Genomic DNA, 26,420 nt, shown 5'->3' with positions numbered 1-26,420 from the left:
TCCTTCTAACCTGGACAGACTAAGAGGAGGGGCTTCTCACTGCAGAGGGGGTCCTGCCCTCCACAACTCTCCAAGATGACCGAATAAATCCCTGAGCTGTGAGCTGCCAGGATGGAGTGAGAGCCAAGCGGATGAAATCAGAGAATCCTTAAAATAAGGAACCTTCTTCCCACTGGATCATAAGCATCTTGCCTTGGTCTCTCCAGGGAAGCTTGGTGCTTAAGAAACGTGTGTTAGTCAGTCAATAAACATTTATCAAGTGCCAGGCATTGTGCAAGCATGGGGGTTGCAAAAGTGGGAAAAGGAAACCCCTGCTTCTCAGGCAGCTTACCATCTTAGTGGAGGGATTCATTGTATGATCTTCCTGGTTCAGTAGGAAACAACCCTTCCTCATCATCTTGCAAAAAAACGTCGAGCATCTTGAGCATGGTGCCTCCTCAGCATCTCCTCCATACATATGTCGTGGTTTCATGGTGGGTTGTGGCGGCACCATCTCAGAGAATTCAGTCAGACCACCTCTAATCCAAGTACAGGCATTTACTGAGGATTGATGCCGCTCAGAAGCAGGCTAGGTTCCAGGAGGAACAAGCAGCTTAGTGAGACAACACCGGCACATTTATGGTGTATGTACTGATCACACAACAGAAATTGTGGGTATTAGAAAGGCAGGAGGGATTTGTAATGGAGAGGGGTCCTTTCTATGGTTCAGCAGTCAAACATCTGGTTGTGCTGCTTTCTGATTGGCTAGCTATTGTGGTCCAGTCTGGTCAGATGGACAGTTAGGTGTTGTGGTCCTGTCTTGCGCTAAATGGATGATGTTATTGTGGTTATTCAAATAGGTGAATTGGATCTGGGGGCAGCGGCTATATTGAGTCTGGGGGCCTGAGGTGTGGTTAAGCCAGATTGTGTGATTAGATCAGGACATGCCCTTCTCAGTGGGGCCCACAGGGAAGTTAGAATTTTGGGGCTGGGGGCAGCTTTATTAGGACTCCTTCCCAAATGCTTGGCCAGGTCCACGGGTTCTTCCAAGCTTTTTTTCCCCTCAACTTACTTCTTATCAATCCAATACTGAGTGGACCGCTGATTCCCTAGTATGGCTCAGGGGAGGAAGCTGGCTGTGGGGTGAGAGGCGCTGAGTGTGGGTCTGGTGGGCTTTCATTTGCTGTCCCTGTGACAGGGGGAAGGCACTCTCTTCCCTTGGACTCAGTTGTCTTATCTGTAAAGGCAGGATCTGGGTCTGGATTAGACTTTAGACCCCTATCCCAGCCCCGATTAATCAACTGACCCTCCCGGGCCTCCATTTCCTCAATCAGATGAGGGGAGCGGGGCGGGGGGCGGGGCGCAGAGCTAGGATTCTCTCAGATCCCTGGTCCAGCGGTAGTGAAGCCAACGTCAGAAAAGTGTTTTGCAAATGTAAAGGTTACGTATGATTATAAAGTTGTTTACCTATAATGATTATATATTGAAGGCTGCTAGGTGGTGCACTGGGTAGAGAGCCCTGGGCTTGGATTCAGAAAGCCTTGAGTTCAAATCTGGCCTCAAATACTTACTAGCTTTGTGACCCTGGGCAAATCACTTCGACTCGGTCTGCCTCAGTTTGACTCATCTGGAAAATGGGCATGATAGCAGTTGCATAATAGGGTGGCTGTATCCAATGAGATAGTAATCATAAAGTGCTTAGCCGGCGGCCTGGCACACAGTAGGTGCTATACACAAGTTAGCTATAATAATAATAATAATATTAATTATTATTATTATTGTTATGAATAATGTTACTACTCGGGGATAGAGCAGGGATTTATGCCCAACTCTAAGGCTGGTTTAGGCTCGTCCCAGGGCTGTGCTCCCTTCTTCCTTCCTCCCTCCCTCCCTCCCTATCCTTCCGCGCCCCTTTCCCCGTCCTTCTTCCCTCCCCTCTCCCCCGCCTCTCCTCCCCCTCTCCTCTTCTCGCCCCGCCCCCTCTCTCCGCCCCGCCCCTCTCAGCGCCGGCGCCGGCGCCATGGCGACCCGCCCCACGTGACGGCGGCGGCCCCGGCCGGCCAATGGGCGCGCACGCTGCGCGGAGCCGCGGACGTCGCTCCGCAAGATGGCGGCGCGGCCGTGCCGAGGTGCCGGAGCGGGGGCCGCCCGAGGAGCCGAGTGAAGCCGCCGCCCGAGCCCGGGGCGCAGCGGGACTAGCGGCGGTGGCGACGGCTCCGGCCGTGGCCATGCGGCGGGGCTAGGGGCGAGCGCGCTTCCCCGGGGTTTAGTAATGTTAACAGAGGTAAGCGGCGGCGGGGCCCGGCCCGCCCCTGCCCGCGGCCTCCCCGCCCGGCCTGGCCCCGCAGCGCCCCCGCCCGCCCCGGAGCTCCGGGGCCCGGGGCAGCCGGGCAGCCTGGCGGCCCCCGCCCTGGGCCGGAGGGGACGCTGAGGCCCTCCCGGGGGAGGGGGCTCATCGCCGCCTCCTGCCAGGCCTGACCCCGCCGTGGCCGCGAGGGGAAACTGAGGCCCGCTTGGCCCGCAGCGGGGGAGGGGACGCGGCCGGCCCAAGGTCACCGCGGGAGGGGGGGCCGCGGCTGGATCGGAGTCCGGCCCCGCGGGTCCCGCCCCCGAGCCGAGCTCCCCGCTCCGGTCCTCAGGACCCAGAGATGGGGAGTGACCGGCCCAAGGTCACCCAGCCGATGGGGTCCTGGGGAGGACTCGAACCCGGCCCCGGTGCCCAACGCGCAGCTCTGCCTTTGCAGAGAGAGGCTGACAGGTGGTCAGCGTCCGAGCTGGGAGAGCCCCCGTTACTGGCTGGTAAACTGAGGCTGGGGCCCACCCCACCCTCGGACCTCACCCCGTCCGGTCCCTGCACAGAGAGACTTAATAAAGGCTTGAGCCTCAGCCCCGGGGCGTGGGGGTCTGCCCCCCAGGGGTATTATGAGCTCGGGTTGGGGTGACCGGTGTGCCTGGTCACCCCCGGGGCCCTCACCTGGGGAGGGGCGGAGCCTGGGACAGCGCCCCCGGTGTGGAGGCATCTCATGTGGAAGGTCACTGGCCGTGGGTAAACTGAGGCCCGCAAGAGCCACAGCCCCAAGGAGCCAGAATGTGAACCCGGGTCTTCTCTGATCTAGCCCAGTGCTTTCACTGGCCTCTTCGGGGCTCAGCCCGCGCCCATGTGTTCTTTAGCAGAGCTGCAGGGACTCCTTGGCCCCCCCCACCCCACCTGTTTGGGTCTGGGCGTCCCCTCCCCCGGGAGGGAAGAGCTTCTCCAGATCTGCTAAAGAAGCTGAGATGCGGTGAAGGGGGAAGGGCTTTGGGGGGCCAGGCCTGGGGGGGCCGGGGGGCCAGGGAGGAGGCCCCAGAGGAGCAGAGGAGTGAGCTTCCTTCTGGGTTTGGTTTGGAAGGGGCTCCAGGCACTCAGACGAAGGGACTGGGGACACTGTGGGCACAAGCTTGTCAGGGGGTACAGGCTCCTCTTTTCTAACCCTGATAGTCACCCCAAGGGACATACACACGTGCAGACACACACTCACACTCACACACATGACAGATGGCCACAACAGACAGACAGTGAGAGAGATGTCTACCGTTCTGGGATGGATAGAGCACAGTTAGAGGCAGGATGACCTGGATTCGAATTCTGGGTGGTAACTGCTCAGCCTCTGTTTCCTCATCCCTAAAGTGTAATAGAATGGATCTCTGACCCCAGGATCACTTTTGTGAGGCAGTATGTGTAAGGCAGTGTGCCACCCCAACCTAGGATTCACCAGCCAGGGCTCATGGGGGTCTTCCCATCTCAGATTCTGGAAGTGGTACGTGGATTGGGAAGAGAACATTTATATCAAGTGTGGTTTGTAAGTTGTGGGGAGGACCTGCTGTCTGGGGCAGGGGCTTGAGCCCAGGGCCTGCATCATTCCCGTGATAAGGCAGCTGGCGGGTTGTCTTTGCTACAGCCGGAAGCCCGTGGGTCTGAGCAGCTCGGCACCAGAGCCTGGAGGAGGAGGGAGAAGGATGGTGGAGGCCGTGGTTGGCACTGGCTGAGCTGAGCGTGGATGGAAAGTGTTTTTTGTGGAACTGCACACACCGATACTGATGTTTCTAGGATTCTTTCAAGTTTGCAAAGAGGGTTCAACTCCTCTTGTCCCAGGCCAGAGCCCCAGGAGCGATGTGTATCACAGGTGCTGTGATCCCCATTTTACAGAGAACAGCTTTCAGGGAGGTTAAGGGGCTAGTTCAAGATCATACAGCTGGCAACACTTGGAGGCCAGTATGTGGAAATGTCTGTAGGTTGGAGTTTGCATTGTGTGGAAAAGGGAGATTGAAGAACTTCACTGACATCTTTTCCTCTAGATTTTAAGCCTTTCTGGGCAATGACAGTATCTCTGTGTGTCTGTCTCTCTCTATGTCATTAGTTTTCTAGACACATCTCTTTGAACTCTTCATTTCCTTGACTTCTCCATGACTCAATAGATGACCAGTCTTCTATGATCATAAGCTTCTGGGACCTTTGTCAGCCTGTCAACCTTTCCCAATATGTAGATAAACCCTCAGTGGCCCAGAGTGGAAGCTTTCATGCTGCCTGTAGCCTTGGGAGGGTGAGGTGAGGGGTGTCCTTTAAAAGAGAAGCCTCAACTTATTTTGTGAACAGAAAGCTTGTCCACCATTGACTACTTGTAATGCTTTGGAATAATGCAAATCAGCAGCAAGGTGTAGCCTTTAATAAATTAATTTGAGTCTGACTGTGCTTGTTTCAGGCTAGTACTTCCACATTATAGATTTAACACATGCGTATAATAGTATATGACTGTCTGCCAGTGAAGTTGGGAGTCCCTTCCAGTGTCATTTGTGAAGGGTAAATAGGTGAATGCTGAAATAATAAAGTTTAATGATAGCCAAATTGATCAGTGTTGCCAGCATATCTAAGTATCTAGCAAACTCTCGCTCTCAGACTTAATTGGCAACATTCTTTTGTTGAGCTTTCCAAAGGTTGCCTTCAGTTTACTTGGTTCTGTTTTGAAACCTGCTGTTGTGTCATTACTCTTTAAAAATGTAACTGGATTGTAAATTTTTTTAAATGTAATTTCAGTTTGAGTGAGTATTGTTGCTACTTGCATTGCATTGGCCACGAAGACCTTTGATACAGTCAGGCAAAGTACACATCACATTTAAAATCATAACTCGTCGGTAAATTTTCTCAAGTTGTCAACTTTGGAATGATTTTGGGGTGGATGCTATTGTTGATGATAGCATTGTGTGGCTCTCTCCCCTTTATGTTAGACTTAGGTTGGTCATGTTTGGATGGGCAGGATTTGACCTGAGATGCTTGAAACTGTAATAATGAAACTGGTATCACAAGGCTCTGCTCTTTTTTACATCAGACATATTGTCCTATATTTGTCTCTTTCTTGCCCTTGGTTGTCAGTGGTATAGGATGTTATTTGTGGTTGCTTTTGTACACAGGTGAGGAGGCCAGGAACGTTGATGCATCATACTATCTGTAATGAGAGAATTAGATAAAGCTGTCTTGTCCTTGGTCACAAATGGAGACGCTCCAGCAGCGGATACACATAAGCAAAGCCTAATAGGCACTGTGTGAAGTCAGACTGAAAGGGGAAATTTCTCAGCTGAGGAAACTAATATACCAAACTTAGCAACTGTGAAAAAGAGATAGGAGTGTGAGACTTTTTCAGATATGTCACTTATAGGATTAAAAACAAACAGAAAACTTTTTATTGGTATTTTCATTTCTTACTGTTTTCTTACAGAAATGACCTATCCATGTATGTGTCCTTGGTTTAGGTTTTCTGGCTTCAATCCTTAGAATTATGTTTATTCTGACTTTAAAGAATGTATTCCCTAGTTACTGCAATTTTATATCTTCCTCTTCACAAGGATAAGAGAGAACTTTTCCTTCTGCTTTCACTTCATCTCTGTTAATTTTCCTTTTTTACTCTACTTGTAATGTTGTTACGGTAAATGTCACTCTTAAATTTTTTTGGTGGGAAATATTGTTAATAGGTCACTTGAAAATACCTTGTAAAATGCCCTTTTTAGTAAGCTCACATTTACACAGAGTGTTTCAGGAATGGGATAGTCTGGTCACTCTAGTATTCTCATAGACTCGTGGATCGTTGGAGTTAGAGAGAACCCCAGAAATCATATCCTTACCCTTTTTCAGGTGAAGAATCATGGTCCTCGGAGGTTAAGAGACTTGTTCTGGATGACACAGCTGTATTGAAAAAATGGTAGCTAGCATTTTTATAGTACTTGAAGCTATGCATAGGACTTTCCACAGATTATCTCATTTGGTCCTCACAACAATCCTGTCAGGTAGGTGGTATTTATGCCCCCATTTTACGGTTGAGGAAACTGGGGCAGACAGAGGTTAAGTGATTTGCCCAGGGGCACAAGCTAGCAAGTGTCAGAGGCTGAATTTGAACTCAGACCTTTGGGACTCCAAATCTGTCACTCTGTCTACTTTACCGCCATAGCCTCCAGGTCTGTTGGTTTCTAAATCAATCAGTAGGTCTTGATTAAGCACTTACTATGTGTCAGGCATTGCGTTGAGTCCTAGAGCTCTAAATACCAAGAATGAAACCTTCCTTCTCCTTTGTAATTTTGCCAGCTAGCCCCATCTTGAAGATCATCCATATGCCACCCATTACATGAACATTGTCGGTAGCTTACCTCTGCTCCTGCCCCAGGATCTTATTCAGTCCCTTGTTTACAAATGCTATTTTAAAAATGTTTTATTTGTACTTCCTTTTTGTAACTATCTTGTTCCCCAGTATCCTTCCCTTCCCAATAGAAGCGTTTCTTGTAACAAAGTTTGCTTGCTCTGGAGGATGATGTGGGCCTCCCTTTGCACCTGGACCCTGCCACCCCTTGGGAAAGTGAGGGAAGTGATGTTTCCCTTTGGACGGGCCTGGCATTCGGTTAAGAAGCCATAGTGTTTTTCAACGTTGTTTTCTTTCTGTCATATTTTCCTGATCGTATAGGGTACATTGTTCTCTTGGTTCTGCTTGCTTTGCCCAGAATCTGTTCATATGAGCCTTCCCAAGTTTCTTTAAATTTTGAATATTTGTTTTCTCTTCTGAAAGAAGACTTTGCGATGGCATCCTTTAGCACAGTTTGTTGGGTGCTTCCGTAATGGAGGGCCACCAACTTCGTTTCTAGTTCTTTCCTGATATGCATGGTCCTTCTAGGAGAGTTTCATTTAGCTCGCACTTTTCCTTCTATGTTTGACCTCTTCAGATATATGCACGGCAGCGTTATGGCGGACCTGGAGTCAGGCCAACAAGTGTTCATGGAACACCTTCCACGTGCCAGACCCTGTGCTGAGTGCTAAAGGCCAGTTTCGTGCCTTCTCTGGGAGAATTTCCAGGGGCTTCTCAGCTCAGTTGGACTTACTCAGGGACTCCCACTAGGTCATTAGTGTGCCTCCTCTCCCCATACTTTACCCGAAAGTTTGTAAATCAGTTATTTGGGGGTCTGTATACATTTCCTATTAGAAACTACATTCAAATGAAGGTTATATTTCTAGGTAAACTCACCAAAGAACCTGCTTAATTGATGTTACGGTGATGTAATACCCAAAATACTCCTCTTGTAAAATAAAAGATACCATACTGATTGTTAGTAAATAAAACAGAAAAGTGAGAGTTTACCAGGTATTTTCAGAGAAGGTGCTTGTCAAAAGGCAGGTCTGATAAGAGGGAGAATGAGGAAGTAGACTTGATACAGATTTTAGAAGGGAATTCCTGCCTACTTACAAGTGTTTTAGGTTCTTATCTTGAATTTCACTTTTTTCCTCCCTGTTGGTAGTCGTCTCTTTGAGTTCCCTATGGTAGCCATAACCTTGGTTAAATTTTGATCAAATGTGTGATAAAGAGAAGAGGAGACAAAGAGGAATTTTTCAGATGCACTTCTGGGCACAAGTTGGAAGGGAAGGGGACCATAAAGGGATTAATGAGAATGTGTGAGGTGATTGAAGTTGGAGAGTAGGGAGAGCTGACCTCCTGCCCAGATTCCCCTGAATTTTCATTTCCACATCACCAGTTGCTTCTTGGGCATGGAGAACTAGACACCTCAGAGACATGTCAAACTCAACACGTCCAAAAGGGAACTTATCTCCCTCCTCCCTCTCATGGCTTGCAGCTCTTCAGACTTTTCTGTTCTGTCGAAGGTTACCACCATTCTTCTGATCTACCAGGCTCACCTTGGTGGCATCCTTGACTCTTCACTTGCCCTTATGTTCCCACATATCCACTCATTGGTTTCTACCTCTACAACGTCTCGTTGGACCCTTCTCTCCAATCACACAGCTTCCACCTTAGTTCAGGTACTGATAAATACTCACTATTTCATTAGCTTTTGATTGGCCTTTCTGCCTCAAATCTCTCCCCACCCCAATCCGTGCTCCATAGAGCTGCTAAAGTGATGTTCCATAAGCTTAGACCTGACCGTGTCAACCCTATATTGAGAGATATTATGAAGGTGAAAATGACAGGACTTGACAACTGATTGTATGTGGGGGATGAGAGGCACCCTCAGCAGTCACCAGGAAGTCAGGAAGAGAGGTTTGGTTTCTTCTAGATTCTTTTTAAATTTTTAGAAAGAGAAAAAAGATTAAAGAACAGGTGATTTGTTTGCATTGTGTTTAGCTCCTTTGCAGCAGGCTAATGGCATTTGGCCTAGCAGCCCTACAGAAGATCTCTGACAGATGGAGTGATTGGGTTTTGTCGAGCTTGAGTTAGGCCACCATTGAAGCTTTGAGGCTTTTTGAGCCTGAAGAAACAATATGAGGCGATATCAAAGGCTTCAGAATTCAGATCAAGTAAGCAAGGCTTGGCTCTTCTCTTTTTAGGGCAGTTAGTTAGACTTGTAAAACATTCAGATGCAAGCAGACTGAGGAGCAAATGAGCAGAAAGCCTTTGTCCTTTCAGAGATAGGCCCACCCCTTGACCTCTAGTTTCTGTGCTTTATAGTCAAATTTACAGTGAAAACTAGAGAGGGTTACAGAGGTGTCATATCGCATTGGCTTCTCACAAGTTATCTAGTGGGCCTGAGTCTCCAGAAATGTCTCCTCAATGGTCGCTGCCAGAAAATTAAAGAGGAGTGTAGTCTGAATGCCCAGGATGCCATCCCTGAGCTTGGGACAGCATGAGAGTGGAGGCTTCTGCTCCAACAAAGCCTTCTGTTCGCTGAAACTTCTTTTCTTTATCTGTAATATGGGGAGAACTGTTCTGATACAATGTGCCTTAGTGGGCTTTTGGAAGTGCCAGATCCCCTCAGCAGAATACAGAAGGGAAGGGAGGGCAGGGGAGGGGAGGGGAAAGAAAAGAATGGATTCAGTTTTGGGCTTTGTATCTTCAGGGCCTCCCACAGGGCAGGTGCTTAATGTTTGTTGAGCTGAATTCATTTGAAGGTAGGAGTTACAGACAAGATAACTTGGGAACTTTAGACTGACACCTGTGTTAGACTAAATATGCCTAGATGATTTGGTTTCTGTCTTGCCTTGTTTGATCGAGAAAGCTTGTTAAAGTCTGTCCACGCATGCGGTCTATGGAGCCAGCTGTCATTTCCTCCAAAGCTCCACTCTGAGGCAATTCCTGGTCCCCCCAGCTCCTGGTGCCTTGTCCATTTTTGTATGTGCCTAGGTGTTCATGTTATCTTGCCCAATAGAATAGAAACTCCGTGGGGGCAGGGGCTGTTCACTTTTTGTCCTAATGCTTATCACAGTCCCTGGCACATAGTACATGCATAATAAATACTTGTTGGCTGGTTGAGCTGACCCCAGCTTTCATTTTTGTTTACTTTCCCAGTTCTAGGGATAGCTGTGTGAGGGCTCTGGAGCGTGAGCCATGACCTCAGGTATTTATAAGGAGGTGATGACAAGAGGCCCAATGAGATCTTGGGCCAAACACTGCAGGTACCCCTCCTTTAATAGGGTTCCTAGTTTGATTGTATTTTCTCACAGTAAATATTCACTTTTTAGAAATTAAATTTTTTGAATTAGGTTTTATTGAAAATTTAATACTAAATATCAATAAAACCACCTAAATTTGTTAAGGAATCTTTAACAGGTAAAATAATTTTTTTTTTCATGTCTAGACCTATCAACTTACCTCTTCCTTCTAGAAACATTCTTGTATTACAGATATGTATAGGCAGGCAAAACAGATCAACAACTTGTCTAAGTCTGGTTCTGTACATTGCTTCTCTGCAAGAGATGAAAGATGTTTTATTCACAGTCTTGTTGATATCATGATTGGTCACTGCGTCAGAGCCCCTGGGGCCTTCAGCGTTGTAGCACCTTGTATTACTATGGTCATTGTGTAAATTTCTCCTGTTTCTGCTGACTTTGCTCTGTGTCATTTCATGTAAGTCTCTGCATATTTCTTAAGTTTTCATTCTTTTACGGCACAATAAAATTTTATTACATTCATATATCATAATTTGTTCAGCCATTCTCCATCTGATGGCACTTTCTTATTTTCATCACTCTTGGCCACTGACACTCGCCAAACTCACTTTTGCACCATTCCCCGCCCCCCCCCCCCCCCACCCCAGTGTAGTCTAGTTTCCACCGTCACAGACTCCAGCCCTGTTACCTGGGATCCCAGCTGGAGTGTCTTCCTTGCCTTCTATGTACCTCAGCTGTTCCAGTGAGCACTTCCAAGGGGATTGTTAGCCTGGAGAAAAGGAGACCTGGGGGTGAGGGGAGGGCCCTTGGAGCTGTCTTCAAGCATCTGATTGACTAACCCCAGAGGGTAGAAGTAGGAGTGGAATGTGTAGAGAGAGTAGTTTAGGCTGGACTTCAGGGGAAGACAAACAAACCAAAAACCAAAAGGAGCTTAACAACTGTAAGAGCCATCTCACAGTGGGCCGGTGTGCTCTCTGCTCACTAGAAGTCAGAAATCAAAGACTGGAGCATGTCCTCTAGAGCATTCTTGTTTAGGCCTGTACAGGCTTGACCAGATGTTTTAATATTGAGCTTCTTGGGAGTCTGAAATTCCATCTTTGGTCAAAGGTCATTGTTCTTCCCCCCCCCCCATTCAGAGTGAGTGAGTTATTTATTTGTATTTTTATATAAAGTAGGATGTAATTACTGTAGGCCTGTGTTTCCAGGGAGTTAACTGACTTTAATCATTGCTCCTTACCCTTCTTGGCTCAGGCCAAAGAAATCTAAAAAGAAAATCTTCTTCTGCTCAGACCCTTAGAGAAATTCAGGTCTCCTCTTTGGTTTGGTCTAGGCCTGTTGGAAAACCCACGGGTGTTGTACACTGTAAGCATGTACCAGAGTGATGTTCCCAAAGCATAGCTCTGGCCACATCACACCTCAGCCCAGTAACTCCAGTTTTGTCTCCAAATCTAGGACTGATCAAATACAAACTCCTCTTGGTGGTGTTTAAAGCCCTTTGACAACCTAGTTCCAGCCTCCCTTTCCAGAAAGTCCATTTTATGCTCATTCGTTCACTCTTGGTCCAATCAAACTGACTTATGTTTCTCACTTGTGACATTCTGTGTTCTGCCCCAGTGTCTCTGGGCAGGGTGTCTCCCATGCCTATGACACAGGCCTTCCTCACCTCCATCTGTTAGAATCTCTAGCTTCCTTTAAGGCCCAGCTCAAGCTTTATCTTCTACCTGAAGCCTTTCCTGATTCTCCCAAGTCCTTCCCTCCCCTGATTCTCTCCTCTGCCATTATTTATTTTACGTACATAGGTTCATAAGGTCACTGATTTCTCTTATTAGAATGTCAGCTCCTTGGGGACAGGGAGTCTTAAATTTTTGTCTTTCCACTGTGTGACTAACATGCTTTTTTTTTTGGTCTAGCCTTGTGATTTCTTCATTTAAATAAGTCCTGGTGAAGAGATTACCTCCACCAATGCAACTGTTGTGTAAATTATAGTCTTTAAAAAATTTTTTTTCAAACTTTATTTTATTTTTAGTTTTTATTTTCAGTTCTAAATTCTCTGTCTCCCTCCAGCCCCTCTCCCACCTGTTGAGAAGGCAAGCAAAATGATACCCATTATACATGTGAAGTTATGTAAAACATTTCTATATTAGCCATGTTCTAAAAAAAAGGCAAGAACAACAAATTAGGAAAAAATATGCTTTAATCTGCATTCCGAATTTATCGTTTCTCTCTCCGAAGGTGGCCGGCATTTTTGATCATGGTTGGAATGGTTGTGGGTCATTGTATTGATCAGAGTAACTAATTCTTTTGCAGTTGATTACACCATTGCTGTTACTGTGTACGGTGTTCTTCTTTCAGGTTCTGTGCACTTCACTTTGTATCAGTTCTTTATTCTTTCCTGGTTTTTCTGGAACCATCCTGCTCATCATTTCTTTTAGCACAAGAGTATTCCATTACACATATACACAACTTAATCAGCCATTCCCCAGTTGATGGGTATCCCCTGAATTTCCAATGCTTTGCCATCGCAAAAAGATCTGCTATAAATATTTTTGTACACGTACGTCCTTTTTCTCTCATCTCTTTGGGGTACAGACCTAGTATTGCTGGGTCAAAGGGTATGCACAGTTTTATCACCCTTTGGGCATAGTTCCTAATTGTCTTCTAGAATGGTTGCGCTAGTTCACAACTCCACCAACAGCGCTTTAACGTCCCGGTTGTTCCACGTCCCCTCCAGCATCTGCCATTTTCATTCTCTGTCATGTTAGGCAATCTGGTGGGTGTCAGGTGGTACCTCAGAGTTGTTTTAATTTGCATTTCTCTAATCAATAGTGATTTAGAGCATTTTTTTTGATGTGACTATCGATAGCTTTGATTTCTTCTGAAAACTGGCTGTTCGTGTCCTTTGAACTGTTTATCGATGGGGAAATGGCTCCTATTTTCGTACATTTGCTTCAGTTTCCTCTGTATTTGAGAAATCAGATCTTTGTCAGACAAGCTTGCTCTAAAGTTTTTTCCCCAGTTTCCTGCTTTCCTTCAAATTTTGACTGCGTTGGCTTTGTTTGTGGTGATCCCTTTTAATCTTATGTCATGAAAATGAGGCATTTGATTTCCCCTGGTCCTTTCTCTCTCTTCTTTGGGCATAAGTTCTTCCCTTATTTGTACATCTGATGGGTAACTTTTTACACACTCCCCTAATTTGCTTGTGGTATCGTCACCCTTTATGTCTAAATCCTTTAAGTAACCTACGGTTTTAGAGGTTGTCTGGGGCACAATGACCAGCCTCAGCTCCCCACCCGGCCTGCGTCAGAGGGGGAACTGAACCCAGCTTAACCTTCCTGTCCGTGGGGCTGAGCTGCGCGGCACGTAGGAGTGTTTGCTGATGGATGGGTCTGGCCTGGCTTCTGAGCTGCCGGATCCGCTCTGAGCTCGGCTCTGGTTTGTCCTGTGGTTTTTACTGCGTCACTTTTAAGTTCAGGGGCGGCGTTGGGTGAAGAGACCCTCACTCTGCAGCCTGCCTTCCCTGCCAGGATGGATCGGTAGGAGGAACGTGGAAGAACTCTTTTTGCCTTTTCTTGTTTCCCCAATCTTAGCCCAGCCCCTGGAATATAGTGAGGACTTGGGGGTGGGGGAGGGGTGTTCGCCTGGCTTTGGTCGTAGTTCTAAGCTCTAATGTGGTAAACTAAGTATTTTATTAAATTAAATAGGTTCACATTGAGGAGTTAAATGACTTTATGGGTTTTTTTCATGACAATTAAGGATGACGTATCATTTCTCGCAAGTGTATCTAAATCCCTCAGTCTACCCAATAAATTTTGCTGATAGCTCGGGAGATGTGATTCTGTGACTTAACCCGGCATTATTCTGTGTTTATATGTGGTTACCGTGTTGTTAGCGTGTGTTTTTTATTTATTTTGTCATTGAGATAGTATATCATTTCTGAGCAGCAAAATTTGTACTTGTGTTTGCTCCTAGGGATAGTGCTCTTCTTTTCGCCTGCTGAAAGTATTCAGGAGACGCATAATGAGGAGGTTGGTGGCTAGGCAGAGACAGAGGAGTAATGAGAGGAAATTGTCCATAAAGGAAAAGAAAGCCAAGCACCCGTTCTTTACAGATAGTAGCTGCTCAAGCACAAATATCAGTACCGCCTGAAAAGTAAAGAGGAGCTTTGGGAATGGAGGCCCGGCTGTGCTTCGTCCGACTCCAGAGCACATTCGAGGCTGCCCTTTTGAATGTCCGGCAAAGGAAACTAAATCTTCTGTTTCCGTGCCATCTCTGTCCTGGCCTGTTTCATCAGGCTCCTTTAGGAGCTGGAGAATACTTTTATTTGCAAAACTTAATTTTCTTTGCTATAAAGAATAAACTTTTCAAAATTTAAACATTATTTTTGAGATTATTTTCCATGTATGTGTTTCCTTGAATGAGTTTAAAACATGTTATAGACCTTGTTCATACGTGTAATATTCTCTTTTCTTCTTTCTCACTCTGAATCTTGATTGCTTTACATATGCATTTTCCTTCAAAGGGATTTCTGTTTTTAGGTTTAGATTTCAGATTGAAAACCTGGATGTAGACTGAAATTTAGAAGAGAGAGCAGGGGAAGCCAGAAGAAGGAGACCACTTGGGGAAAATGATTTGATTCAGAGATTTGAAAGGGAAGTTTTGGTAAGTTGAGTCAACATATTAGACCATCAAGCTTTGATTAGAGAAGGAAGAAAAGGGCCAGTTGTGCTGAAGCTCTCCCATTACCTGTTGGGAGAGATGCTGCCGTATGGTAGGTTTGTGACTTGGAAGGTGCTGGGGTTCCTGGCATCCTGAGGAGTTCTGCCTTTTCTTTCCAGCGTGAGAAAATTGGATGTAAAGTGACGAATCTTTTATATGATCACTTTATAAGCTGTGCTATTGAATTGTCTGTGGCCTCAAGGGGACAGAAAGTTGTTGTTGGGCCTTTTTGTGGCTTCCTTGCCTAACAGAGCAGGGCAGTGAAGGGGCTTGTGGACGAGTCATCAGGAAAAACAAAATGTTTTGTTTGGGGGGTTCTTTGTGGAGGAAACTCCCTCCACCGTTGAAAATTGGCTGCTTCTCAAGATTTGCCAAGAGATTGAGGGATTCCTTATCTATGGTCACCAGGTTCCTTGAGGCTGCCGTGAATGTCTGGAATTTCTCATCTTCCTTACTCCTGGGTTGCTCCTCTGTCTGTGACCACACGACTGTCTGCTACGTCATGTTTGGGAAATCTGACCGGGAGGATTGAGAACCTTCTTCTGTTTCGAAACTTGCTCTAGAATTTTCAACTTCAATAAGATGTTCGGACAGTTTCCCCAAAAGGAATGGTGTTATTATAAATGGTAGTTTGCTTTCCAAGCCAATCTGAAATGATTTAATCCATAATTTTCAAAAATTGTACTTTTTTAATAGGACTCTAGAGCCTAACCACTTTTTTCTGCACCATTTCAGTTCATCAAGCATTTATTTATTGCCTGCTGTATACTAGCTAGGCACTGTGCTGGGTGCTGAGGATACAGACAGAAGTGAAGTGCCTGCCTTCAAGGAGCTGATTTGCTATTTGAGGGGGAAACACCATGTATACACTTAAGTATAAAGAATAAGTATGTATATACAGACATAGACCTGATGGAGAGTGAATTCTAAGATGAAGGCGTAGGTTGAGTATGAAGGGCAGTTTGTTAACAGCAGAGCTGGGGGTCCCAAGGGCCCAGTGAAAAGGTAGGGACACAGGAGAAATACTGCTGTAGCTGCTCTTGAGGGGGATGGCAGTGGTGGTCAGGGAGGGGAGCGGTGGCTTGTCTTACTCTGGAGCAAAGGCAGTGTTGATGCTCAGTTGCTAAGGAGGAGAATGAGAAATGGTAGGGAAAGGATCTTCAGGCCACTTGTCTGTGCCCTGGCGTGATCGGCCAAGCTGGTCAGGGAGGAGTGAGACCGAAATGTGTTGGCGCTCTCTCTTCTCCTGTCCAGGCCAGCTCTGCCCCAAGATTCGTTCCAGCGATGGGGAGAATGGAAAAGGCAGGAGTAGGAGGCACAGCTGGGCAAATATCTAGTCCCAGGCAAGGGTCACTGGAGTCCTGGGGCCTAGAGTTTATAGAAAAGACAGGTCAGCTCCATCTGTTCAACTGGAGGGCTGAGGACTAGATGCCCCATTTGATGGTTGGTGGGGAAATTCCCGGAGAGGTCATGAGGCTTAGGCTAGAGAAGAGGCTCTAGTATGGGGTGACTCTGGAGAACTACACAGAACAGTATTCAGTACTAGTGGATACAGCTTGGTTTTGTTTGTTTTTTAACAGAAATTCTTACATCTTAGGCCTAACCCTGACCATTGAATTAACTGTCTCATATTCTCTTCTTTCAACGATATTGAAGTTTTTGATATTTTGAGAAGGTTTTTGTTAAACGTTCATGCCATTGCAGTCAATTAAAAAAAATTGTTACCACATCAATCCTTTTATAATATTGAAATCTACTGGAAAAGCTTACTTAAAAAGAGTTCCTTCAGTGAACCTTCTGGATTAGCAATATGAGAGAGGTTCTGTACCATTCCTGTCCTCTTATTTTTCCTTTCTTCCCTCCCACAGTGCTTGGAGGGAGCTGGAGCCACAAGCAGCTTCTCTCCGTGACCTTTGGCATGTCTGGGAACGTGCCGGTTGCTGAGTTTCTTTTTTTTTCTCTCCCTTTTTCCCCTCCTAAAGGCCTCACAAGCAGTGGAATGGCATCTTGCCAATTTAATGCTGGTAGGAACCTTAAACAACTGGGCATTGATCCTATTTCTTATTTGTCAGGGGAGGGAATTCAGGCCTGAGTTTGATGAAGCCTCTTGTCTTTTTCTAGGCTTGATGGCAGGTATCAGAGCCAAGAATCTGTTTTCTAGCTCTTTTTGCTTCTTGACTGAATGGTACAGATCAGGTGCTTTGCAGAACTCAAGACTTTGAGCATTGGACATTTCCTACCAGAACACCAATGATTTTGAATATTAGTGACTGGATAAAAGTCTTTTATCACGGTCACAATTATAGATTTCAAGAGCTTAATAGCTCTGTATAATTACAGGTGAACAGTAGGCATAGTACTTGAAGGAATAGCTTGGTAATTAATTTTTTTCAATACATACACATTTCTATTTAGCTTGTAAATCTGATAATTTGCTGTCGAAATGAGAACTGAATTCTAAAAAGCAAGCCATACTTTTGCATAAGTATACTATATTGAGTTAATGGATAATCGAAATGCATGTTCATGTTCTTTCACCAAAGCAATAGATCTGTCATGATTAAAGTTTTTGTAATTTGTTTGATTTAGTTAAAAAAGAAAAAAAAAAAGAACTGGACCACTTTAGATTGAGTGGCTTACGCAGTGGGACAGTAATGACCGATTGAAATCATGAGATCCTTAACAGGATGGTCTTGATATCAGTGGGGTTAAATGGGAAGGTTTCTTTTTGAGGCCTGGGATTGGACATTGCTTCATTTGCCTGTCTCTTGGTTGGCATGCTTAGAAGTGATTTGGTCTTTTCTAGATGTTCTTAGTAGAACAATGTTCAGCACCACAGAGAGATCACAAAAAGTTTGGAAAAAAGCCAAATGAATTTGGCACAGTGGAGTGACCTGGAAGAAAGCAGTTTCTGTCAAGTAGTAGACATGGGAGCTGGGTGTCGAGGAGGGCAAGTGTGGTAAGAAGCATTTGGGTGCATTTGGGGGGATAATAAAAAAGAGGCAATCTAGTCACTGGAATATATTATAGACCACCTGGATAGAAAGGGAAAGTGGATGACAAAGCTGGTATGATGTATCTTAGTGATGACAACTCCAGTGAGCCAGACATCTGCTGGGGCTTGCTCTCTCTGCCTAAAGCAGAAAACTTCATAATTTAGGGACTTCCCTTAATGATAAATTGGTCCTTTAAAAGGTGGGAATAGCAAGGAGGCCAACTTTTTCTAGATCTGTTCTCTCTAACAAGCCATGTAAATGCTAGCTTTACTACTGTTGTTACTACTATTAGTAAATAAGTGTTTGTTGAATAGATGAATACTTTTTATGGCAAAGAGAGAGATATGCGCTGGACATTCATATTATTAGGTGCATTTGGGAATGATTGAATAGCTAGATCCAGAGAATATTTATTAATAGTCCATTGTCACCTTATATGGACTTTTCTTGTTCAGTAAAACTATGGGCTTATCTTTGCCTCTGTTCTGTTTTTAGCATTTTCTTTTTAATAAGTGACTTGGATAATGACCTAGTTAGTGGACACAACCACATTTGCAGATAACAGAGGTGAAAGTGATCCAGAGGCAGTGTGGATAGAGAGCTGGTCTTGGAGTCTGGAAGACCTGATTTCTAATTTGTCTCTTGACAAAGTGCCTTAATCTCTGTGAGGCTCACTTTCCTCATCTGTAAATTGGGGATAATCTTGGAAGCATGAGCCTTACTGGGTTATTGTAAGGGTTAAGTGAGATGTCGTATTTAAAATTGGCCAACTTCGAGGTGCCATGTAAAACCAAAAAGTCTGCTCTGTCTTGTTTCATCCCTACCCCCACCCCCACCCCCACTCCCCTATCCATGCCAAACATGCCTAATTCCTTTAGCCCATTCTCACCTGGTTGATGGAAGGTCCTTTGCTTGCCCTCCTTTAGACATTCCAGTTTATCAGCGTTCTTAACCCAGAGACAAACACAAATCTCCAGGGAAGGGCACATCATAGCTTTTTGGCTGCCATGACACACTGCTTTACTCATATTGGGCTGATGGGCCACTGGGCCCCAAAATCTTTTTCAGAAAAGTTGCCAGTATACAATGATCCAAGACAATCTTAAGGGACTCATGATGAAGAATGCTATCCACCTTCAGAGAAAGAACTGATGGAGTCTGAATGCAAACCAAAGCATTTCCTTCTTTCCCTCCCTCCCTCCTCCCTTTCTCCCTCCCTCTCTTCCTTCTTTCCTTCCTTCCTTCCTTCCTCCTTTCCTTCCTCCCTCCCTTCCTCCCTCCCTCTTTGCCCCCTCCCTCCCTCTTGCTTTCTTCCACAAAGTGACTAATATAGAAATATTTTACACACATATAGCCTATATCAATTGCTTACCATCTCAGGGATAGAGAAGGGAAGGAGAAAGAGATTTGGAACTCAAAATTAAAAAAAAAAGAATGTTAAAAATTGTATATACATACAATTAGGGAAAAATAAAATATTATTTAAGAAAAGGAAAAGAAAAGTTGTTGGGTTTCATACCTCCTCTAATTTATAGGTGTGAAATGGATTTTTGTTTTTGTGCCCAAGCACAAGACTACATTTATTACTATTAAATTCGGTCCCATTCGATTCAGCCCAGTGGTCTAGTCTGCCAAGATCCTTTTGGATGCTGACTCCGTTAGACAGCCTGTTAGCTATTTCTCCCAGTTTAGTGTCATTGACAAATGTGATGAGCATGCCTTCTGTGCCTTTATCCAAATCTCTGATAAAAAGGATAAGCAGGAGAGGTCAAGCACTGACCCCTGAGCCACTTCCCTGGAGTCCTTCCTTGTTGACACTGATCGAACTGGTTGTGACTACGTTGAGTTTTGTCAGCTATCTCTTATTTTCTCCACATCCCTTTCTCATTCTTCTTCTTGTAGTTTTTTTATAAATTCTGATTTTATTTATGACTAGTCTAATGATCCTAGATTTAGAGTTGACAGGGACTTTGGGCTTATTTAATTCAGGCCTCTCATTTTAGAGATTAGGAAATGAAGACCTTGAGAAGGGAAGTGACTTGGCCAAGGTCCCACAGCCCCTAAGAGGTAGACCTAGGGCTCGGCCCAGCTCGATGGATCTTCCTGCTTGCCATGAATGAACCCTAGGCTACTCTTTGGGTTGTCAGAAGTTGAGTTTCTTTTGTACTTTGTGGGGTTTGGGGCTGTCTGTGCTCAGTGCTTTTCATTTATTTTTCTAAAGGTCGTATTCATGTTAGAGAGCACTCCTTTTTTGTGTCCTGAACCCATCTGTCAGCAGTGTGGTGAGCATCTGGCCCCCTTCTCATAACTATGGGTTTAAAATGCATAAACTACAATACATAGGATTACAAGGAAAAACAATTCTATTGAAAAACAGTTGTCAAAAGGCCAAAAAAAAAAACCCAACCCAAAACAAAATCCCTATTCATAGACCAACACTCAGGTTAAGCCCCTCTGATAGAGGCTGTGGGATTTCTGTCTAATTTTCAGGTCTTTAACTTCGCTCATTTCTTTTTCCTGAACTATATTTTTCTTACCATCCTTCCCATTCCCACCTGTCAGCTAGAAGGTTCGATCAAGTTCCTCATGGAATTTCTTAACCCTTTTGTCCGTGGCAAAAGCTGCAGTTTTCTTGGTGGTCTGTTTGTACATATGTACTATTAAGATTAGAATGCTTGATGACCTCATGTCCAGTGAAATACTTTTTCTTGTAGCTTCTTGTGTTTAAACCTGCTGTACTAGCTCTTTTCTTTGTCTCTCCGAGGAGCACGTGTGAGACATTACTGGAAAAGTATGTGTTAATCAGTTGCCTTGTGCCTACAGTCACCATCACCTCTGCCTTCCCTGTCCAAAGCACTGCCCCTTGGCCACCATTTCTCTCTTGCTTCTGTTTCCACTATTGGCACGTAAGCTTCTTGAGGTGAGGGACTGGTTTGCTTGCTGGTTTGTTCACTGCTTAGCCCAGTGCTTGGAACCTGGTGAGGCTGTGATACATTTTCAGATTCCATTCATTCATCCTTCCACTTAGCTGCCACTTTCTTTCTCTTGGTTTTTTTATGGCAAGAATGTCAAGATTGATATGATTGAGGTGCTTCTCTCACTGTTAATGGACATGTATCCCACGTTTAGAGATTGAGGTGTGGTCAGTGTCTAAAAACTGGTCTTAGCACCCTCCTGCCCCCTTTTTATACATGGCCCAAGGAAGGAAAGGAACAGGCATTAGGCACCTACCTACTATGTGCTAGGCATTGTCCTAAGGGCTTTACAAATATCATCTCATCCGATCCTCACAACCACCCTGGGAGGTAGGTGTTCTTATCATCCCCATTTTGTAGTTGAAATATTGAGGCAATCAGAGGTTAACTGACTTGCCCAGGGCCACACAGCTACTTGGTGTCTGAGGCTGGATTTGAGCTTGGGTCTTCTTGACTCCTGATCCATTGGTCTATCCATGGTGTCACCTGACTGCCTCAGTGCCCCCAGCAAAGGGCCAGACAAGCCAAGGACAATTTTGTATTTTTCATTGTTCCATTTGTTCTTATTTTAATTAGCACATTCATTTTATCCAAGTGATTGAACATAGGTAATTGTATGTTGTTTAAATGTGACTTCTACAATAGCCTTTGTATTATCAACTCACTTAGCAAGGTATTTCTTTGTAGGTGCTGCAAAGCTAAATATATCCCCACCTATCTGTCTTGTATCACCCTAGATCAGAAGCAATAGAATAGTTAGTAAGTGTTTAGTCACTCAATAAAGTTAGTAAGCACCTGCTGTGTGCCAGGCATTGTGCCAAGCAGTGGAGATACAAAAAGAGGCCAAAGACAGTCCCTGCCCTCAGGGACGTCCTAGTCTAATGGGGGAGACAACATGCAAACCAATATCTAAGGGCAATTTTAGTTGGGACTTGCAGAAGCCCCGGAGGGGAAGATGTGGAGGGATTGTGTTGCAGGCATGGGGAACAGCCAGGGTAAAGGCCTGGAGCCTGGAGATGGAGCATCTTACTCCTTGGATAGCCAGGAGGCTAGTGCTGCTGGATCAAAGAGTCAGTATTCATTGGGGAATGAGGTAGCAGAAGACTGAAAAGGAAATGGTGAGACTGGGTTGGGAAGGGCTTTGAATGCCAAACAAAATTTTGTGTTTGATTTTGGAGGCAAAAGGGAGCCCCTGGGGGCTATTGAGGAGGGGGTGACATGGCAGACCTTCACATTTATGAGGAAATGTTTCAAGTGTATTTTATTTGTTAAACTTCAGGGTTTTTTCCCTTCAGTGTTTTCCTGCTTCCAATCAGTTTTACTGTATAAAGCTTCTAAACTTCCTAGCAGTGATCTTTCTCATAGACCTGAGAATGGACAGTTTTCAGGGATCTGCTGTCTTGTGTAGATGATACCTGCCACAAGGTGGGAGATAAATTATGTGCATCTTGGTTGATTTCTGAAACCTTGGCAGAGCAGTAATGCCCTTATCTTTTTCTTACCGATTAACCTTCATTCTACACTCTAGTTTCATTCTAACCTAATTCTTTTTTTTTTTCCTATTATGACTCTTAACTTCCTCTGTTTTATAGTTTCAGGAATCATGTGACAACTTTTTGTTTTGCAAGTTGATTATGGTTTCGAATGGTTTGAAGAGATCATGCTGACTTGATAGAAGCAAAATGAGCTAAAGGTCAGCTTTTTAAAAAGAGAGACCTTGAAATAGTATAAACATACAATTTCTGTGTACTTTGACTACAAAGTAATTTTGGTAAACTGAAAGTACAGCTGCTTTATCTTTAACATTTCTGCATTGTATGATAATAGAATCTTTATTTTTTTAGAAAATCACATTACGTAAAATCCTCCTCTGCTGCTACTGTGCCTAACTGGCGTTCTCACATGATCGTCATCACAGCCCTTTGAGATACCTAGTGCAGGTTAATACTTGGACTCTCCCCATTTAAGAGGTCGATAAGAAGCGATTTGCCCCTGGTAAGAAACTGGATTGAAATCCAGGTTCCTGAAAGGTGCAGATGTAGCCGTCTCTCTGTAACATTAGACTGCTTCTCTAAACAGAGTGAAATGAAAAACTCTCCAAAGGGGAAAGAGAACCAACACTTTTGCCTTTTCAAGGAGTCATTTGTAGATGTTTATGAACTTCCCTGTGGGGCAGCTTTGGCCATCTTTATTTTCTGTAGATACAATCCTTCCAAAAGAAAATTTTGTAATCTTTTATGGCTTGTTCTGTGTTGATGAAAATGTTATTTCCTTTGCCACCGGGACATATTAGACTTCCCTGTGATGCTTACTGAGGCAGTAGCTAATGTTAGTTTGACAGACCCATTGCCAGGCAGCAATTAATTTAAAAGACTCATTTGTTGTACTCTAAAGTTTGCACGTCATTTGGTTGGATCTCTGAGTGGATTTGCTGGTTGAAACAATGACCCATGTGATGGTGAGACTTCTGCAGAAGCGAATAGTTTAGCCTTTTCTATAACCGAGAAGCACCTTGTGGGCAGGAGGCACAGCAGACAGGAGTTTACATCAAGGACCTGTAAGGGCATGAACCCTACTGCATGTGTAAGTCTAGATGGGTATATCCCTAGGCTGGATCATAGGCATGCCCCAGGATTGGCTTCCCTGCTTTCCTTTCTGTTGCTACCAGCTATCACTTCTGACCTGGAAAATTCCCCCTCCCTCTGTTGCTGCAGAGCAGAATGTGGAAACACATTTAGGCCTGGAAGGAATAGTCTAGTGCAACTCCTTCTGGAAACTGAGGCCCAGAGATGTGCTCTGATGTGACCAAGGTCTCATAAGCTTGAGAGCTGGGATTCAGACTTAGGCTGTCTGATTCTGAATCTGAAACATTTCTCACTGTGGGTCTTGACTCTGAAGCAAGCATGTTGATAGACTTGAGGTGTTCTGAGCATTTTTATTGCTAGTACCAATGGTTCAGAGCAAAAAGGTTTCTTCTTCGTCTGTTCCCCTTTTGCTTATCACACTGACTGTAGAGGAGCACTACGGGGCACTGAGTAGGCTGGTAGGGGCTTTTTTGAGGCCACATGGGAGGGTTCACCTACTTCTCACAGAATAATCAGGCTGGTTCTTTGGAGACCTTGGCCAGAACCACTGAAACCCTGCCTGGGCTTAGGAACAGAGCCAGGTAGCATCTGATGAAGGAGAGGGAAATTCCATGCTTCAGCGAGGGGGTGGGAAGGGAAGGGAAATTCCTCTGATCACCAGGTCATCACTTTGGGGCAACTATTTTCAAGGTGGTTGGTCATTTTTCTGATGTGGGTGTTATAGACTGAGATTGTCTGCATCGTTGAAAACATTAGGCTCGGAGGAAATGATGAGCTTAGACGTGGTCTGGTTCTAGATTGGCTTCAGATCTGAAAGAGGATCAGCTGGGTTTGCTTCTGGGAAGCATGTTCTGCAGGGCAGAGTGCTGGGTGCAAATCCTGCTCCTGACTCTTCAGGGTTGGGGGAGTGGCCATGGGCAAGTCACCCTGTCTGAGTGTCAGTTCCTGCATTTGTGCAGTGAGGCTAGAAATACCCAGCATGCCAGACTAGAGCTGGACTAGCTGTGAGCCTGAACTGAGAGCTTCAGAGCCTATAGAAATGACAGGTATATTAACATTGGATGGAGAATGAGACAGAAGAGGCACCGTCAGCTCATAGTGAGTGATAGAACAAGCCTTGTCAAAGAAGGAAAAGGAGGATGATGCCTCTGTCTTCGGTATTAGCTCTCTACCACCATGTTACTATTTGGTACTTGTTTTGGAGGAATATGGGAGGATGGGGGCATGGGGACAAGGATTTGATGGTAAAAGGTAGTTTTGTTTTAAGATGTAGAACCACAAAATCGTAGAATTTTGGGGCTAGGAAGAACCTTCTAAGTTATCTAGTAAAAATCCCTGCCTTATTTCAGTTGAGGAAATTGAAGCTTCAAGGTGAAGGATTTCTTCAGGTCTATAGAGCTAGGTGGTGATGGAGTAAGAAGGAGAATTCAGGCCTGTTGACTTCCAGTACAGTGCTCTGTGTCTGTGAGACCTGAGTTCTTTGTTGTACCACTTGGCCAAATGAAACGTCTTGACAAACACTGCATGAAACACTTTTAATCCAGGTGAATATTTAGAACTAACTCAAAAGTTGTCAGGTCTGAAGACTACCTTGATGGCTCTAAGTCTTTCTAAATCTCATTGTTAATATTGAGTGTGTCCTTTCATGTTATGTTTTGTAGAACTGAAAGATGACATTTTATCAGATAGATTGTTAATGTTGGCACAGCAGAGAAGACAGAGATACTTGTCAGGGAGGCAGCAGTGTTTTCCAGGAGAAAGAACCCTAGAGTTTGAGGGAGGAAGAAAGCAGGGCTGACGTGACCTTGTCACAGGGTGATTGGCAAAGAGATTAGCTGGGGGTTCCTAAATATCTGTCTCTTTGTGTTTTTCTTATTATATTTTTCTCTCACAAGGACTCCTGAGGGGTACTGGGGATCTGTGTCTCCTGCCAAGTTACCCAGAGTTTTTCAACATGACAGAACCAATGGAAATTGCCTGTGATGAATCGGTATCCCAAGATCAGCAGGAATTTTGTCAGCAGGAATTTTGTCCTTAGGACATTCGGAGCCCTTCTTTCCTCCTTAGGTTATTTCTGTCTCTGTCACTGAATATGGAACCCTGATACGGTGACCTGAGGCTGTTGAGTCCTGGGGTCTGAGGCACATGTAGGCAGGAAGAGAAACTGGGAGGAGCTTGTAATGCCTGGTGTGCCCAATTGTTGGAATAGCATTCCACAACATGTCTTTTGCTTTAATTAGCAATCCTACCTTAAGTCTCCCTTCCTTCCCTGAACTGGTCTTTTCATCCCTAAACTTTATCCCATCTCAGCATACCCTGGTCAGCCCCACCCAGTGCTCCTTGCTGTGAACAGTGACCAATGACCCTTCAGCATATCCCTGAGTAGAATGAAGTATCACCAAATCTAAGGGGAACTTAGAGCTGAAGCCCTTGAATCCTGGTCCCTCATCCTGTGGCCCAGCCTTGTGTTAAGGGAGCTGCAGACGGAGGGCCCACCAGCCATAGGAAACAGTGTAGCATAGAGGTGGGAGACTGCCAGGAGGCCACTTCGGATTGGCTGATCTGTGGGAAGGGCAAGGAGATCTTGAGATGTGGTTGGGAAAGTAGATCAGTGAGAGTCAAGGTGGCTTCATTCTTTGTGCTCTCTGTCCTTCTGCTCAGCCCAGCACCTGGCATCGGTAGTTTGAAGGATTTGGAGTGCCATTGTCCATGATGGGACACTCGGGATTCCTCTTCCTGGGAAGATGTGGTGAAACTTTGTAATCGGTGAAAACCCTGGCATTTGGAGGCCCATTTCTGATCATTAGCATTAAGCAGAAACACCGTGTTGGTCTCTAAAGATGTGTATATAGTTAAAAAGATACTGAGTTGTAGACGTAAAGCCTCTGAATGCCTTTTTGTTTGAAGAACAGCATGTGGTCGGAACTGACTTGTATCCCGTGCTTCAGAGTTTGCAGAAAGTTTAAGCTAGAGCTCTCCTTTGAGATTCACAACCATCCCCATTTTACAAGTGAGACAGCTGAGCCTCAGAGAGGCTCAGCGACTTGGCCATGGTCATGCAGTTCTTCCTGGGCTCAAGGTCGGAGCACTACACTGTCCTATCTGGGGTGGTCTGATAGTTTTAGGAATGTTTTTCTCCAGTGCATTTCAAACCTTGCTTCCCCTGGCCAAGGTGGCACATCTCAGCGGCAGTCTGGGGGTGAAGTGCTGTTCTTCTCACTTTCTGGGTCAGGAAATTGAGGTCCCAAGCCTGAGGAGT

The 26,420-nt window shown here is 45.1% G+C and overlaps 1 protein-coding gene across 2 annotated transcripts in view; it reads left to right on the top strand.

Moving 5' to 3' along the window:
• Positions 1 to 2,099: 2,099 nt before the first annotated feature.
• The window catches only part of SNX13 (sorting nexin 13), a 130,008-nt gene continuing 105,687 nt past the window's right edge, over positions 2,100 to 26,420 (top strand). For both annotated transcript variants that reach the window (XM_036759186.1, XM_036759185.1), the window contains exon 1: positions 2,100 to 2,263. In XM_036759186.1, the coding sequence (XP_036615081.1) occupies positions 2,252 to 2,263 (12 nt within the window). In that variant the 5' untranslated portion in view covers positions 2,100 to 2,251. The remainder of the gene's footprint in view (positions 2,264 to 26,420) is intronic.

This window comes from Trichosurus vulpecula, chromosome 5 (genome assembly GCF_011100635.1).
Source record: "Trichosurus vulpecula isolate mTriVul1 chromosome 5, mTriVul1.pri, whole genome shotgun sequence".
In the NCBI taxonomy this organism is placed as follows: domain Eukaryota; kingdom Metazoa; phylum Chordata; class Mammalia; order Diprotodontia; family Phalangeridae; genus Trichosurus; species Trichosurus vulpecula.
The sequence above is the reverse complement of the archived record's forward strand: the minus strand, read 5'-3'. Positions and strand labels throughout refer to the sequence as shown.